Raw genomic sequence first — 15,901 nt, forward strand, 5'->3', positions numbered from 1 at the left:
GTCTAACTTAAAACCCTTGCAAATTTCAGAAAGACATTCAGAGCCACTGCCTAATTTTCCAACAACTATGTTACAAGCAGATGATGATAAACTAAGTTATATCTTAGAGAATCACCTAGTGCCCTGAAGTGTATATATGTATACAATTATACATATGAAAACTCAGTATCTTGTCAAGAGTCTTAGCATGAAATTAGCTATGACACACACACACACACACACATACACAAACACACCACTGTGTAACTTACTTTGGTAGCTCTGAAGGGCTCCGGGTTCACACTCGTTCCCCCCGCTGCAGTCATGAAGGGGGTTTGTTCACTGCCAGGCTCTGACCTCTCTCTGAGCTTCTCCTGTGGTGTCTTCTCATCCATCTTCATTGTGGGGTATGATATTAGGGGTCCCATCTCTTCTCCACTGGTCTCTGGAATAGGACTAATGGTGGCATCCTCTTGTCCTGTACTCTCTTTTCGAGATACATCTTTGGACAGTTTCTCTGGGAGAAGAGACACTGAATCTCTGGGAACTCCCTGAGTAACTATGCCTTCAAAGGACCCTGCTTCTGCATCTGTAACTATAGGGATTGACTTTTTTAGAAATTTCTCCCCCGTTATTTCCTGAGTTGTTACTATTTTAGATTCAAGAATTCCGCAACGTTCACGATCACTTTTGTTGTCCTGAGGATGAAGGTCCTTTCTGTCTGAGAATTCCAAATAACTGACTTCTTTGGAGCCTACTCTAATTTCTTCCAATTTAACAGCGCTTGTTGAGTCAAAAGGTACTTCTTGGTATGATTTTTCTTTACTTTCATTAGATGAGAAAGTCAGATCTTTGGTTTCCCTAATCTTAAAAGTAACACAAGAATCTTGATGATAATTGGTCTCCTGTCTGGTGGTTCCTTGGAAAGACTTGTCTGTTGTGAAAATCGGGAATGTGTCTGCAACTTGGGCTTCTCCAACTGGTTCCTGGTAGTACAATCCTTCAGGTCGTGGGGTCAAAGAAGAGAGTATTTCACTCTGGGTCCCAGCAGTAACTTCTCGAGATAAATTTTCTTCTGGTTTTAAAGTCAAGCAGAGGCTTAAATTTTTCACATCTCCTTCACTGACCTGATTAGAGTTGAAGAATGTTAAAGCATCTTGATTTCTTACAGAAATTCCTTTGGGTATCATTTGGGAAGAAGAATCTTCAGCTTCACCAACAACAGAAAATCCCAGCTCCCCATCAGTTTCTTTCCCTTTTTCACTTATAGTTATTTCCACAGGTTGACTCTCTATATTAGAGTCATGGTCATCTCTAATGGCAGTTTCCTGATTCAGCTTTTCTTCTGAAAGAACTGCTGGTTTGCGTGTTTTGACACTTTCTTCTACAATCATCTCCCTCTTTCCTCTCTTACCTTTCTCCCTGGTTTTCACTGGTTTCTGCATAACCTGCTGACTAGGCAATTTGCCCGGAGTTTCACAATTTGATTCTTGTACTTCTGAAATAATTTCTCCTTGGTTTCCCCTTATTTCTTTAGAATCTAGACCTGATATAAACTGTTTCATTTGAGAAATAATTTCTGTCTGTGCCACTATTTTGTCTTGCTCTTCATTTGTATTTTTTTCCATGGTATTATAAGCCACCTCTTTGGGGTTAAAATCACAAATTTCTGAGTGAGGGTGTGTCACTGAACCTTGGCCCAGTGATTTACCATTACCATCACTAGAAATTATGATACTGAAAGATTCTTTAGCACCTCGAGAAGATCTCCTATCCTGACCCTTGCATTCCAATTCCTTTAATGAAATTTCCCTGCTCTTTTTTGCCTGCTCCACATTAGAAACTCTCACTTTAACCTTTTTCCGTGCAGATTGGTTTTCAATTTGAAATAATTTCTCACTTTCTCCTTTACCACAACTCATTTCAGCAGTCTGACTACAAGCAATTAACATTTCCTTTCTTAGAAATTCTTTCTTTAGTTCACATACTTCAATTCCATCTTGCTTTTCACTCTGAGCCTGGTGATCACTGGACTCGAAGGTATCTACTTGGATTATAGTTGCCAGTTCAGGGCTAATAAGTTTTTTCTCAATAGCTTCCTTTAAAGTCAATCTCTGATCATTAAATATGTCAATAATTCCTCCATCTAACACCTGACGGGATGCAATAATTCGGACCATGCTTTCATCCACTAATTTCTGTTCCAAAGCTGATGCCAATGTCAATCTTTTCCCCGTGGCAGTGTCTATGATTCCTCCAGCATTTGCCTGAGCTTCCAGAACCTTCAGTGTAGCTGCAAAATCTACTTTTCCAAGCTTAATTGCTTGAGACAATGTAAGTATTTTGTCACTTGCTCCATCTTTAATGTCTGAGAAGGGAATTACTTCTAGATACCTCTGTCCAGATTCAATATCAATCTTACACTTTTTTACTAATTCTGCATAGGGAACAATTCTGTAATTCTCAGGATCTATAATCCCATTCATCATTCCTGAAGACAATATTTCTTTATTAGTTAAGAGTCCTTCTTTTTCAGCTTCTGCCAAGGTCAATCTCTGGCCAGAAATGAGATCTACAAAGCTTCCAGTCAAGGCCTGAATTTCTTGGATTTCTCTTTTCAAGTCCGGGGTAACAAGATCTAATTTTATGGCTTCAGACAGGGAAATAGTTTCCTTTGTTTCAGGATGAGAGAACTGATGGAGGCTTAAGTTCTCAACTTTTTTGAGTTGCTCGGCTAAATCTTCATCAATGATGCCATGTTTAAAGGCACTATCAACAGAAAGTCTCATCCCAGATATATGGTGAATGATACCTCCATCTACCACCTGCTTTGTCAACAACCGCATGGCCTCATCCCTCTCCAAAAGCCCTCTGTCAATGGACTGCACAACTGTTAAAGGGGCTTTGCTGTCAGGGTCCATAATTCCAGTTGTTTCCAATTGTAAGCTAATTAATCTCTCCCTAACTGCTTTTTCAGCATCTCTGCCTTTAGAAGCTTTCTCCAGATTTATAAGCTCTGTCTGGTCAGCACTGTCCACCAAGCCAAGATTTGAGGCCAAAGTTACTGAAACCTTTTTGCCTCGTTTCAGGTCAACAATTCCACCAGTCACCACCTGCCCCTCTAAAATTCTGGTGGCTGTTTGTGTGTCAAGAAGTCCAATGGCAACTGCTTCCTTCACAGAGCAGAGTGTGTGGGTACGAGGGTCTAAGACACCACTTATAGCTTTGTCTGCCATGAGGACATTGTGTAACAATTTCTCATCCATTAGACCTTCATCAATGACTTCTTCAGTTTTCAAAGACTCGCAGGTCTGAGAGTCAAAGAAGCCCTGAAACATGTTCAGCTTTCCCAAAAGTTTCACAGCAGTGTGACTAGGCACAAGGCCTCGGGCTATTGCTTCATTTAGTAGGAACTTTTGACCTGTCTGTTCATGAAAGATACCGCCCTCTAGTAATTGTGCAGATAATATATTTAAGGTAGCTTCTTCAAGCAACTCTGAAGGATGACTGCATGACAGGGAAGTTTCACTGCCATTAGCTTCCTTGTCTGTCTTTTCTAACATCATCATACCACCACCTGCCATGTTGTGTCCTTCTGTACTTTGTTTATGGTCATCCCTACCCAAACAAGTCTTATTTAATGCTTTCTTTCTGCCCAGAGAATGAATAGTCTTATCCTTTTCAGACTTTAGTTCCGATTCTAAAACTAGAGTTTTCTCTACCTGAAATTGTGACTTTTTGCTTTGGGGTTTTATGAGAGGTCTTCCAGTTTCACCTAGAGTATATTCAATTTCAAGTGTGTTTGCTTGTTCCTTCTGACACATAAAGGAAGTCTCTCTGAGAGTCTGCCATTCTTCCTTTGGTGGTTCAACAGGAAAAGGATCTTTGTCCTCCACCAAAGTCACATCTTCTGCTTCCTCAGGAGGTACCATAAGGAGAAATCCTTTGTTGACATTTTCTCTGGTAGATACTTCTATTTGGTCTTCCTTTTTGGTATCTAACAACTGCCTTTTAAACTCTGACTTGACTTTATCTATGACCTTCAAAGTATCAACATTTGGATTTCCCACTTTTTGTTGCCCTACAAACAGGTCCCTTTTGGGGTTCTCTTCTGGTTCTACAATGGTCTTTTTGCCTTTTGCTTCAGTGCAATTTGCCTGATCAGGATCTTCTTTGTTCCGAGAAGAAAACTGGAACTCACGTGGCCTCACAGTCAGCCCATCACAGAAAGTTTCTGTGATTTTCACGTTCACCGATTCTTGTAATTTCTCAGGAGCTTCTAGTCTCTGATGCCCGCTTCCAAACACTTCTGGAGGACCTGCTTCATCACCTCTTGCTGTTAGTGCCTCTATCAGCTCACTGTCCAACAGGAGCAGCCTCTGTCCATCCCGCACATTAATATAGCTGTGAGTCATCACATGAAACAGCAGCTTCTCGTTATGGCTTGCGATGCCCTCAGTTTGGCCCTTGCTGCACAGCACACCTGCTGTTCCAGGATTCGTGTTCAATTTGCTTCGCTCTAAAGAGTCTGCTAATTGCATGTGGGGCATCACATCGGGGATACAAATTGACTTCAAGTTATTGGCAAGATCTTTGTCTAACATACCATTTTCTATTGCTTTTTTCCAGGACCAAATCTCTGTGGTTGCTGGTAGAAATAGGGCTTTAATATGCTGTCGGCCACTAAGGATTTTATGAGCTAGTTCAGTAGACACAATACCTTGTTCCAGGGCATCTGTAATTGGGAGAATCTCTCCAGACTCGGGCCATAGCAACCCCATGAATGACCAAAGGGACTCCAGAATCACAAGTGCAATCTTAGCAGCTATTAGATCATTGCTCACTGCTTCATCTACTGTCAGCCTACGCCCAGTGACAGTGTCTATGATGCCTCCTGTCTGAAGCTGCCTTATGAGAAGAGCACAGGCCATATCTTGGTCAATCAAATTATGTCTCACAGCCTCTCCCACTGTAAGTCTGTGTCCTGTTCTTGGATCTACTATGCCTCCAGCAAAAAGCTGAGCTTCCAGCACCCGGACAGTGACCTGCCTATCTATTAGCCCTTCCTGAACTGCACGGAAAATGCTAACCTTCCGGCCTGATTTCAAGCTCACCATTCCCCTTGCCAATTGCTTGACAGGCAGCAATTTCAACCCTGATTCCTGGTAGACAATACATCTCCGCATCAGATCTAGTAAACCGATTTTCTCAGCTGTGTTTGGGTCTATCAAGTTCTTGGATGATCTCAGGTGAGACTCTAACACTGAGTAAAGCCAGGCAGAAATGAGGCCTTGGTGAAAAGCCTCCTCTAGGCTAATACAGTTCTCATCAGGGGGGAGACTGAAACCTCCAGTTGCCAGGTGAGCTTCTAAGATTTTCAGTCCAACTTTCTCATTGATTATTTTCTTTTCAATTGCTTCCACCACTGAAAGAGGGCCTTTGTTCTCAGTAAGCCTGCTGATTAAGGACAGGGCATCCTCTAGCTCCTGGAGCTGCTGGTACATCTGGGGATTAATGAGGTTTCTGGCTAGGCCCTCCTCCAAAGACAGCTTTTCACTGGTCTCAGGGGCAATGAGGCCAGACATGATAACCTGGGATTCCAGGAGCACAAGGCCTGTGTCTTGGTCAATGAGGCCCTTTTGCATGGCTCTGAAGATGGGAAATATCTCCACTGTGCCTAGGTCAATCACCCCAGCAACTGCTCTGCAGCCCTACAAGAGAAAATGAAAAAGAACACTGAATCAGAGAAGCACAATTGTTGGAAAGAGTCATTCAAAGAACTACAGTATATCAAATTCTGACCACAAGAAAAACCCAGTCTGGATGAGCCCCAACCTGTAGGAAACATTCTGAAGCCTGGCAGTGTTAATGCTAAAAAAGAATTTTTCTAAACTACAAAATGTTTAACATGGCCAGAAGTTCACAGATTACTCAAGGGATGGTAGCATTAAGCATATCTGAGTGACAAGCTCTACAAAGTAGCAAGCAGTGAAAGTGAGGGGACAGCTATTTATAAGACTAAATCACCACAAAGGCTCCTACAGACACATACCAGCTCCCCCAAAGTGAGAATTCAACCCCATACAACAACTTCTCAGTGTTGCAATCCACGCAGAAGACTCTTGAAGTAGGACCTCCCTGCCGATGAGTTCAGCGCGATGGGTCCACAGGATTCGAAGAGAGACTTAAGCAGCCCAGCAACAGCTGTGCAGCTCAGTAAATGGCCCTGTGTATATTACTCAGGCAGCTGTTTAGCAACTGGAGCGGTCATACTCTTGGTGGCCAGTGCTAGCGTGTCCCATGGCAATGGCTCTGAGTTAAATTAGCTCTAGGAATTGGAAGTAGCAAGTCAAGGAAGGAGCAGACTAGGGACTCTTGACTCTGGAACCACTAATAACTTTTCTTCTAGTCCAGGCTAGAATGGGTAGTACAATCATCATGATGACAGCTACTACTTGTTGGGCACTTAATATATTTATTAAGCACTGACAACCTCACAACAATCCTATGAAAGCAATTATTTTAATTTTTAGTTTGCAGATAAGAAAATGAGGTACAGAGAGATAAGGTAACTTGTCCAAGGTCACAAAATGAATGAGTTCCAGAATCAAACCAAGATCTTACTCTAAATCTCAAGCTATTATACTGCCTCCCCAGTCAGATCCAGAAGAGCAGGAAGGATAAGCACAGTAGAGCTGCATCTTACACAGGAGTTAGGTACTAAGGACAGAGAATAAGGCAAGCCTTACACATTGTCAAAATTACCCTCACAAAAAAGCGTGAAAACAGCTTCTGAAGAATTCCTATTTTGAAGCCTTTCATCGCAATATGATGTTATTCGGAAATTAAATCATTCCAGTGTTTTACCACTTAGAACACTTCATCACTTTTATTAATCTCCAACTTTCCACTTCTTCTTGTTAGTGTGCATTATCTTCGTCTTCTATACATGCTTTTATCTATCCCTCTTTAGTCAGTGTTACTTTTTGATCCTTATTTAACTTAACTTATTCATGGAGGATCTTATTGAAGTAACTGCCAATCACTTCCTTGCCTCCTATATAATGCATTTCATTTCTGTCTCAGTGAGAAGTAAGCTCCATAACAGCAGGTACTTTGCCCAGTGGATGTCCAGGACTCGTACCAGCAGTTAAAGAAACATTTGATGAATAAATGAATAAATTGATAAATAGTAAGGAAATCCTTAAAATCATTAACCTATTTCCCCCAGATTTTAAAAACATGCCCTGAGGATGTCAAGCTTGATTAGTTGCACACTATCGGAGACGCAGAACAGACAGCAAATGAGGAAGCAGATGTGGGTCGCATCTTCATCTCACTGTATTTGTTCAAATAATGGAATAACTGAGAATTCTCCACACTATTTAAAATATTATGTGTTATTCTTCATCCTCCCTCTGTTTTCTGACCCAGAATGTAGAGTTTAACTTGTATAAGGTAAACGTATGCTATGTGAATCTACAAGTTATCTAGTCTTTATAGATTGAAGGAAAAAATCCCACTGGCATGTGACTCTCTGAAATATATGAAAAATTCCTTTTACAAAATCCACGTAAAGACTATTCAGAAGCAGACAATATGACAAAGGAAAAGATTCTTTGGGGAAACCTCTAATTTCTTCCATGAGTTCACAGAGTCTCAGAAATGCTGGTATTGAAAAAAGGCCTGGAGTCCAGCCAAAGAGAAAAGACTGTTCTTTCTAACACCCTCGTAATTGGAGGAGAGGCAGGAATCACTGTATCGGGAAATAATCCAGAGAAATTCATTTCGGCCCCATCAAACATGGGCATTCTGACCTCAACAAGCAGAAAAAGACAGAGGAAGAAGAGGAAAGAAAACATAAAAGGCTTCTACTTACCAGGGTTGCAGGGTGTGCCTTGGGCAGATAAGAGAGAGAGCCTTATGGGGCAGCTCAGCCGTATCGCACACACAGTGTAAGCTTGGTGTTAGCGTCCAGCATGCGACTGTTTGTTTTTTTTGCAAAAAAGAACCCCAAACAGGTCGTCCTCTTTTCCCTTTGTGCATTTGTGCTTAAACTCCAAAGGGTTAGTGAAACTTGTAAGCAAGGATGTCAGTTAATCAGAACAATACTTCACATGAAACACACGAACGGTAACAGGGGACACATCATGCTCAATGTAGTGGTGCTCAGCAGCTTGACTTTCTTTCTTTCCTTCTCCCCTTTTTTAACCTTTCAAAATGAGAACTGAATGTTCTCAGCAAGCAATTGTTAAAACTCTTCACGTACTCCCGTATATGGTGAAGCAATGAGCCATTAGAAGTGGGCTACCTCACACAGAGCATGTTAAACCAGCACGTTCTTTTTGGAAATCTGCTCTCAAATAAATCATAGCTGGTTCTGCATTGTGGTCTTTACAACTCTAGCCCCTGCTGCACAGATTTCATGACCAGAGTCAAAGCATGTTTTGTATGAATATCATTTTGAGCAATATCTAGACCAAATCTGATTGCCACAAGAGCTTCAATTCTGGCCTGCCCCACGGAATTTGGCCATTGCTTCACAACGTAGGAAATAAGCAGGCAAACACACATATATATCCCAGAGACACATGTATATAATATGGTAAGTTTACATATACACACAAGTATCCAGGAAGAACTTAGGACAACCAGCAGGAACTTAACAACTTCCATATGGTCCAGGAAATGAACATGAGAGGGAACTGGTAAAGATGTCACATGATGGGGCGACTATGGGTAAGGGGAACCAGTGTCTCAGTCAGTGCAGCTAATCCACCAGTTTCTTTTGGAAATTAACATTTCTCATTTATTTAGTAGACACGGAAAAAAGTATGGGGGGAAGAGGTTCACGGCCTTTACTTCCCAATATTCAGAACTCTTGGCTATCAACTTTTGAGTGACAATGCCACAGAGTAACCTTATTGCCTTCTGATCAGATATAATATAGCATTTAGGTTCTCCTTGACTGTGGTCTGCCACAAAATGGAAGATCACACAACAGTGAACCAGGTCTAACGGGGTTAGCCGTAAGCACCTTCTAGTGATTTTTGACTGACCAACACATCGTGGAACCCCAGTAAAGAAACACGAGACAAATGGCTGCTACAGTGAGGTTAAAAATCAAGTCACACTGGTCATGGAAAGCTAGTGATCATGACTCCCAATCAGCAAAGCTGCCTTCATACCGTTCAGAAGGTACCCTTCCAACATTTGGAGAGAAAACTAAAAGTACCTTTTGTTCTGTCTGCTGGGCCAGCTGGCTCTGAAGCTGCTGCAGCTGGTTTGCTGAACCATCACAAAGGTCATGGTAAGCCTTATTCAGGGCAACCAATTGCTCAGATATCTGTTCCTTCTCTTTTTCTGAGAGCCTGGAAGATGAAGCATGAAAGCTCTTTTAGAGAAAAACCTTTCCCCAAACTCTCCTCTATTGCTTCAAAATGACTTCTCCACCTTGGATAGTATTCATCTTCATCACTGTTCATGATGGATCATCTGGTCACTCTTCCATACTCATTGAACACTTTGGCATCTAGCTCACAGTTTTCCTGTCTATCTCAAACCAAGTCATGATTCTTGGTTATGTCAATGCTCATGTCACCAATTATCTAACACCCAATGCTTGTAGTCCTGCGACCTTCTCAATCCAAGTGTGCTCCACGCCACTTCAGTCCCACCCACACATGGCAAACTTGGCTGCTACCATCATCTAAAATTATTCCACTTCTGAAATTTTATTTTATTTTTTTAAGGATTTATGCCAGGAATTTATTTACAAACATATCTAGGATGCTGAGTTCAAGAGTTTGATCCTTTTTCCAAAGAGACTGCACATCTTAAAATGCTCCTCTTCGTATCTGTCTCATGGATTATTTTTTAAGCAGTTGGTGTCTTACTATATAGAAAGGTGCAGCAAGTCAGAACCAAAGTACAAAGTCATCATAGCTAGTGACTGCCATTTGTTTTCCACTGAAAATGGTAAATTCTTCCCTGGACCCTCCTCATAGTGGCTCCTATGGATCACAGAGGTTGTGAACCTCTGGATGCTTTGTCCCAACATAGCGCTGTCAGAAGCCCTGCGAAAGGCGCAGAAACTGAAGGCAGAAGAAATGGCGGCAGCACACCAAGCACTCCTTTCCTCAAGACCTTGTTCCCCTGTGTGCAAGGACCGTCCACTTCTGAAATTTTAAACTTCAAGAATCTACTATCGGATTGTAACTTCTGATTATAATCCTACCTGGCTAGTTTTCCTTCTTTACTCCTACACCTCTTCTCTTTTAAAAACAAAATATCTTAAAGAGACAAAAGAGAAGAATAAAATATACTCTCATTTACTCATTACCCAACTATCCAACTTTACCAAATTTTACTGTAGTATTTTACCAAATTTTCTTCAGATCCTTCTCTTAGACATAACACATTACTGGATAGAATTAAAGTCCCATGTGTATCTGTCACCAACCCTGCTCCTATCCCTCTCTCCCCAGAAGTTATCACTATCTTGAATTCCTTTTCTCATTCTACATTGTGTTTTTGAGACTGAATCCTGTGATTCATCTTACAAGTATCCATCAGCTTACTGAGATTTCCCAAACCTTCCTTGACTCCTCCATCTCTCTTAATCCATCAGTCCTCTCCATTATCTTCAGTTTCTTCTCTTTGGAGTCCAGACCCACAGGCCACCATCTCAATTACTCCCTATTATCTTTGCACTCTCTCCTCACTAACAAGACTCCAGTCCCAGATCAACCAAACCCCTGGACTTCTCTGTTCCCACATGCAGCCTAAGTCTATCTAGTGGGGGGATTCCAAAACCATGTATCAACAGAAGAGGTCTTCCTGGTTTCTAACCTCTACTGGACTTCCGTGCTTCCTGACAATCCTCTTGGAGGCTCCCACTCTAACTTGCAGCAAACAACCTCTCTCCCTATTTCAAAGAGAAAATACAGACCACTGGGCACTAATTCTCTCACTTTCTAACTTGACTTCTGGCATATTTATCTGTATTCATACCTTTCCTAATCTCCTTTTCCTCAGACCTCAGAGGAAAAGGTGTCTCAACTCCTGTTTAAGGTTGTACTTTCTACCCATGGATAAATTTTATCCTCTCCTACATCCTTTGCAACCCCTCTCCTATGACTTCAATTTCTCTCTCCCTTTCGGTCCTTGAGACTCAGTCCATAAACACAGTTAAGTCTCCACGATCTTTTAACAAAACAAAACCTCTACTTGATCATAAATTCTGCTCTAAGTATTTGCTGTATTATTTCTCTCCTTTCCCATGGCCAAGCTCCTTGGAAGAGTAGTCTAATTTCATTATCACTACCTTCCATGCCTCACGTGCTCCCCATTACTCTAAGTCAGACATCATCCCCCAGCTTTTCACCAGAGTCACCAAAAGCTTCCAACTCGCCAAATTTAATAGCCATGTCTCAGTCTTAACTTTTCTTGGCTTTTGACCACTCCCTTCTTTTCGGAGCTCTGTTCTCTCTTAGGTTCTAAGGTATCACTCATAATTTCCTCTTACTTCTCTAAGGCTTCCTTTATAGGCCGAGAAGCCCTTGAACCCTTGTAAGCTAATCCAGTCATGGTTTCTTCTATGCTAACGACTCAAATCTCTGTCACTTCAAACGTCTCTCATTAATTCTAAATTTACACATAAAGCTGCCCACTGGACAACTTTAGTGGAACTACATAAGGCATAAATAATGTATCAGGTACTTCCAAATACATACTGGAAGTTTACCCTCTGATGTCCTGTGGGATCTTCACATTCATAATGTCTGAAACTATAGCTGCCTCCTTCGTCCTCAACCCATACTTTCTCCTGTATTCTCTGTCTTGGTTAGCAGCATCACCAAATACCCAGTGGCCTAAGCCAGAAACCTGGGAGTTATATCTGATAATTTTCATTGGTCACCAAACCCTGTAAGTTCATTATCCATACTATCTTTTGAATCTTTGTCCCCTCTCCATCTCTCATCGTTTCTTGCCTATATTATCAGAACAGCCTCTTAACTGGTCTCTCAGGCCTCTACTCTTGCCCCATGTCTATCCATTCTCTATAAAACTGTTCTAGAAACCTTTATCAACAATGTCCAATCATGTTTAAAATCTTTCCCCATAGCCAACAGGTAGAATGCAAACTCCTCAGGATGAACTACAAGAGTCTTCATAATCTGGCTCTTGCCACCCTGAATTCTCCAGCCCAAATTCTGATCATGACCTGAAGTTTTAGCCAGGTAGATCCAGTTCCCCCAGATGTGCTGTAATCTCTCATTTAATACTCACTTATGACCATGCTTGGCCAAGAAGATCTGTGAAGTTTTAATGGCCTCAGAGACTTGTTCCCTCTTGGTTGTTAGCTCCTCTGCCAGAACCTATGCAGTAGAAGAAAAAAGTTTCAGAACCCAAGATATTAAAGAACCAAAAATCATTTGAAATAACTTAAAATAAAATCCTAGGGAAAAACTTAGCTTAGGTAAGATGATTATTACCACTATATACAGTGATCTAGAAAGCAGAAGTACAAATAAGATGACGTCTTAAGTTTCTTTAAGTCCTGGAAGTTAACACTTAATGAGATCATAATTGTTCCTGGGTGGCCCACTGTGACATATTATTCCACCTAATGAGTAATCACGTATTATGCTACCCAGGAAGTGACAGATGGACCTTCTACTCACCTGCTGTTCTAAAATAGCTTTTTCAATGTCTGTTGATTCTTTGGTCTGGGATGAGGTAGCTTTGCTTTGTGTATTCTTTGCTAGGGTAGACACCCAGCCCAAAAGTTCTTTAACCTTCTCCACATGTTCCTGTTTTTCTTCTTCTACCACTTTCTAGAAGAGAAAATAGAAAATCAGTATCTTGGTCAATGTCTTACTACACCGGCCTGATTCAGAGTTCCTAAAACAAAGACATGAATGTTACCTAAATCATAGCTAAAATAACCCCAAGTTAAATATAATTTACCCAGCCTACAGCAATGCTCACCAGCACCTGGGTGATACTAATAGCTAAATTCATTATATCTAGGTTAGCACTTTTCTAAAAAAGCATGCTGTTTTCATATGTGATGGGTAGTCAGTAATTATTTACTGATTTTAAAGAGCCCTTCACGGGCTTCCCTGGTGGCGCAGTGGTTAAGAATCCACATGCCAATGCAGGGGACGTGGGTTCGAGCCCTGGTCTGGGAAGATCCCACATGTCGTGGAGCAACTAAGCCCGCGAGCCACTACTGAGCCCGTGAGCCACAGTTACTGAAGCCCGTGTGCCTAGAGCCCGTGAGAAGCCCACACACCGCAATGAAGAGCAGGCCCCGCTTGCTGCAACTAGAGAAAGCCCACGCACAGCAACAAAGACCCAACACAGCCAAAAATAAATAAAATAAAATTAATTAATTAAAAAGCCCTTCACATATAGCATCTTACTTATGTTCATAATTCTTAGATTTACAGATGAAGAGATGGACATCTACAGAGATTAAATGAGGTAGGTACTGACAGAAAGGAAGTCTTTTGCTAATTTACATGGGCAAAAGTTGGTATGGGTTAATGTTTCCAACAGCATTTCTTTTATAAGTGTTATTGAATATGTGGAAACTTATTTTGCAAAGACATAGAAGATCTTCATAATTACAAAAAGACTGCATACTCATTACAACAAATTCAAACAATCTGAAATTCATAATATATGTTCCTTTAATCTCATTTCCCCAGGAATTTGGTATATATATATTTCTAAGCTTGTTTGTATGCCCATATTGTCCCTTTGTGGGACACACAGTTTTGTTATTACTGAAATCATAATTATACATAGTATTTCAACTTGCTTTTTTCCTCAAATAATATATTATAAATATCTTTCCTTGTTGGTTCATTTAAATCTATTCCATTATTTTTAACAGCTTCATAGCATTCCATCATATGGAATTTGGATATTTCCACTATTTCCCTTTAACAAATTATGCTTTATTAAGGATCTTTGTTCATATCCCTTTCTTCATGCTTATAATGTTTCTGTAATAAAGATACTTGGAAGTGGGAGTGTCAGACACAAGACAGTCAGTCCTCATTATTCACTAGAAGGCTGTGATGCGCCTTATGGAGAAAATGCGCTTAATAAGCTTTGTTCAGGTGTGAGTTATATTGCTCTCGGCCATGAGTTCAATGTTAGTGAATCAGTAAGATATATTTTAAAATGTGTTTTTAAATAAAAACACACATAAAACCAGGTTGTGCATTATCCGTTGACAAAAATGTTGTGATGTGACCAGAAGCTGGCAGGAACCTAACCCTGTGTTCCCCTGGATGCATGAATTCAGAATTTGCTGGTACAAGGGAGATCAGCTCGGTGTTTTGTGACCACCTAGAGGGGTGGGATAGGGAGGGTGGGAGGGAGACGCAAGAGGGAGGGGATATGGGGATATATGTATAGCTGATTCACTTTGTTATACAGCAGAAACTAACACAACATTGTAAAGCAATTATACTCCAATAAAGATGTTAAAAAAAAAAAAAAGAATTTGCTGGTGCAGAGTGCACAGTGACTTCATAGAACATGACTACTGTGAACAATGGTCATCGGCTGTGTGTGCATTTTAAATCTTGATAGATGAGGTTCAAGATTTTTCATTCTACTTTCAAGATGATTTAGGACCCCGTTGCCCTCACCTCCTCCTCCTCCAGCCGCCGGAGTGCATCACTGATGTATTTCACGTGCTGAGTTGTTAAGGTCACCAATGCTGTGTAGCGAGTCCTTAAGTCCATGAACTACGGTTCCAAAAAAAAAACAATTTCGATAAGTTATCTGCCAGAAAAGTCAATTTAAACAGTTGACAATAAGAGGAAGTTTTCATGAAGTCACACGCTCGACAGTAATCAAGCTGTAAGGGCTCGATGAGCGAATCTTTCCTTGAGGGAGGACAGCGGCACACGTCCTTGCCCCACCCTTTCACCTCTTGCGTGATGGCATCTGAAGAGGAAGGCATGCGACGGCGCTTGCCCGGGGATTTCTGCTGTGATTCCACAAAGGCCTTGTATGTCATCAGTTGCAATTCATAGTCCTGGGGGAAGAAGACATTGAACTACGTTTACACAGGGCTTACAGCTCACACTGTCATGCAGTAGCATCACAGCATTTCAATGGTGAAAGGCATTTTGACGATCCTTTAGAATAGAGGTTAGCAAACTTTTCCTGAAAGTTGTACTGTCTCAGTCATGGCTACTCACCTCTGCCACTGCAAGTGAAAGCAGCCATAGGAAGTAAGTAAATGAAAGAGCATGGCTGTATTATGGTAAAACAAGACTTAGAGACACTGAAAGCTGAAGTTCATATAATTTTCATATGTCGTGAGGTATTATTCTTCTTCTGATTTTTTACAGGCATTTCTCATGGGCCATATAAAATAGGTGTGCAGGCTGGATTTAGCCTGTGGGTCACAGTTTGCTGCTCCTGAATTTGCAGTTTGTTGTGTGCTGACCCCATCCTTTCATCTCACACATGGGGCAACTGAGGCCAGGAGACAGGCAGTGAGCTTCCCTAATTAACTCAGTGGGTGAGCGACACAGTCAGGATTGGAATCTGTCTTCCATCCCTAAACCAACGCTCTTCTCATGTCGCCATGCTATCTTGTCGCTTCCTCTGCAATCCTGAGAGCGCTGCCCTGGTCCAGGCCCTCTTCATAGCTCACATGACGGTGCAACAGCCTCTTACTCTCCTGCTTAGAGTCTCACCTCCAATTTACTTTCTGTCCTGCTACTAGCATAACTTTTCTAAGTCAAAAAGGTGACCACTTCGTTCCTCTGTTTGAAAGTTCTCAGTGACCTAGAGAAGATCTTCTCAAATATCAACATTCACCTGGGGATCCTGTTAAAATGCAGATCCTGATTCAGCAGGCTGAAGATTCTGCATTTCTGACTAG

At 41.3% G+C, this 15,901-nt stretch overlaps 1 protein-coding gene and 1 pseudogene across 8 annotated transcripts in view; both read right to left on the bottom strand.

Moving 5' to 3' along the window:
* MACF1 (microtubule actin crosslinking factor 1) overlaps positions 1-15,901 on the bottom strand; it is a 339,529-nt gene that overhangs the window by 124,204 nt on the left and 199,424 nt on the right. For 6 of the 8 annotated variants that reach the window (XM_061184457.1, XM_061184454.1, XM_061184455.1 and 3 more), the window contains exons 31-36: positions 14,936-15,043; positions 14,652-14,750; positions 12,666-12,818; positions 12,271-12,359; positions 9,215-9,350; positions 252-5,690 (exon numbers count right to left, since the gene is read on the bottom strand). In XM_061184457.1, the coding sequence (XP_061040440.1) occupies positions 252-5,690; positions 9,215-9,350; positions 12,271-12,359; positions 12,666-12,818; positions 14,652-14,750; positions 14,936-15,043 (6,024 nt within the window). The remainder of the gene's footprint in view (positions 1-251; positions 5,691-9,214; positions 9,351-12,270; positions 12,360-12,665; positions 12,819-14,651; positions 14,751-14,935; positions 15,044-15,901) is intronic. The other 2 variants (XM_061184460.1, XM_061184459.1) reach the window with 1 other exon arrangement.
* Positions 9,849-10,039, bottom strand: LOC133087405 (cytochrome c oxidase subunit 7C, mitochondrial-like; annotated as a pseudogene).

Source organism: Eubalaena glacialis, chromosome 3 (assembly GCF_028564815.1).
Source record: "Eubalaena glacialis isolate mEubGla1 chromosome 3, mEubGla1.1.hap2.+ XY, whole genome shotgun sequence".
NCBI lineage: Eukaryota > Metazoa > Chordata > Mammalia > Artiodactyla > Balaenidae > Eubalaena > Eubalaena glacialis.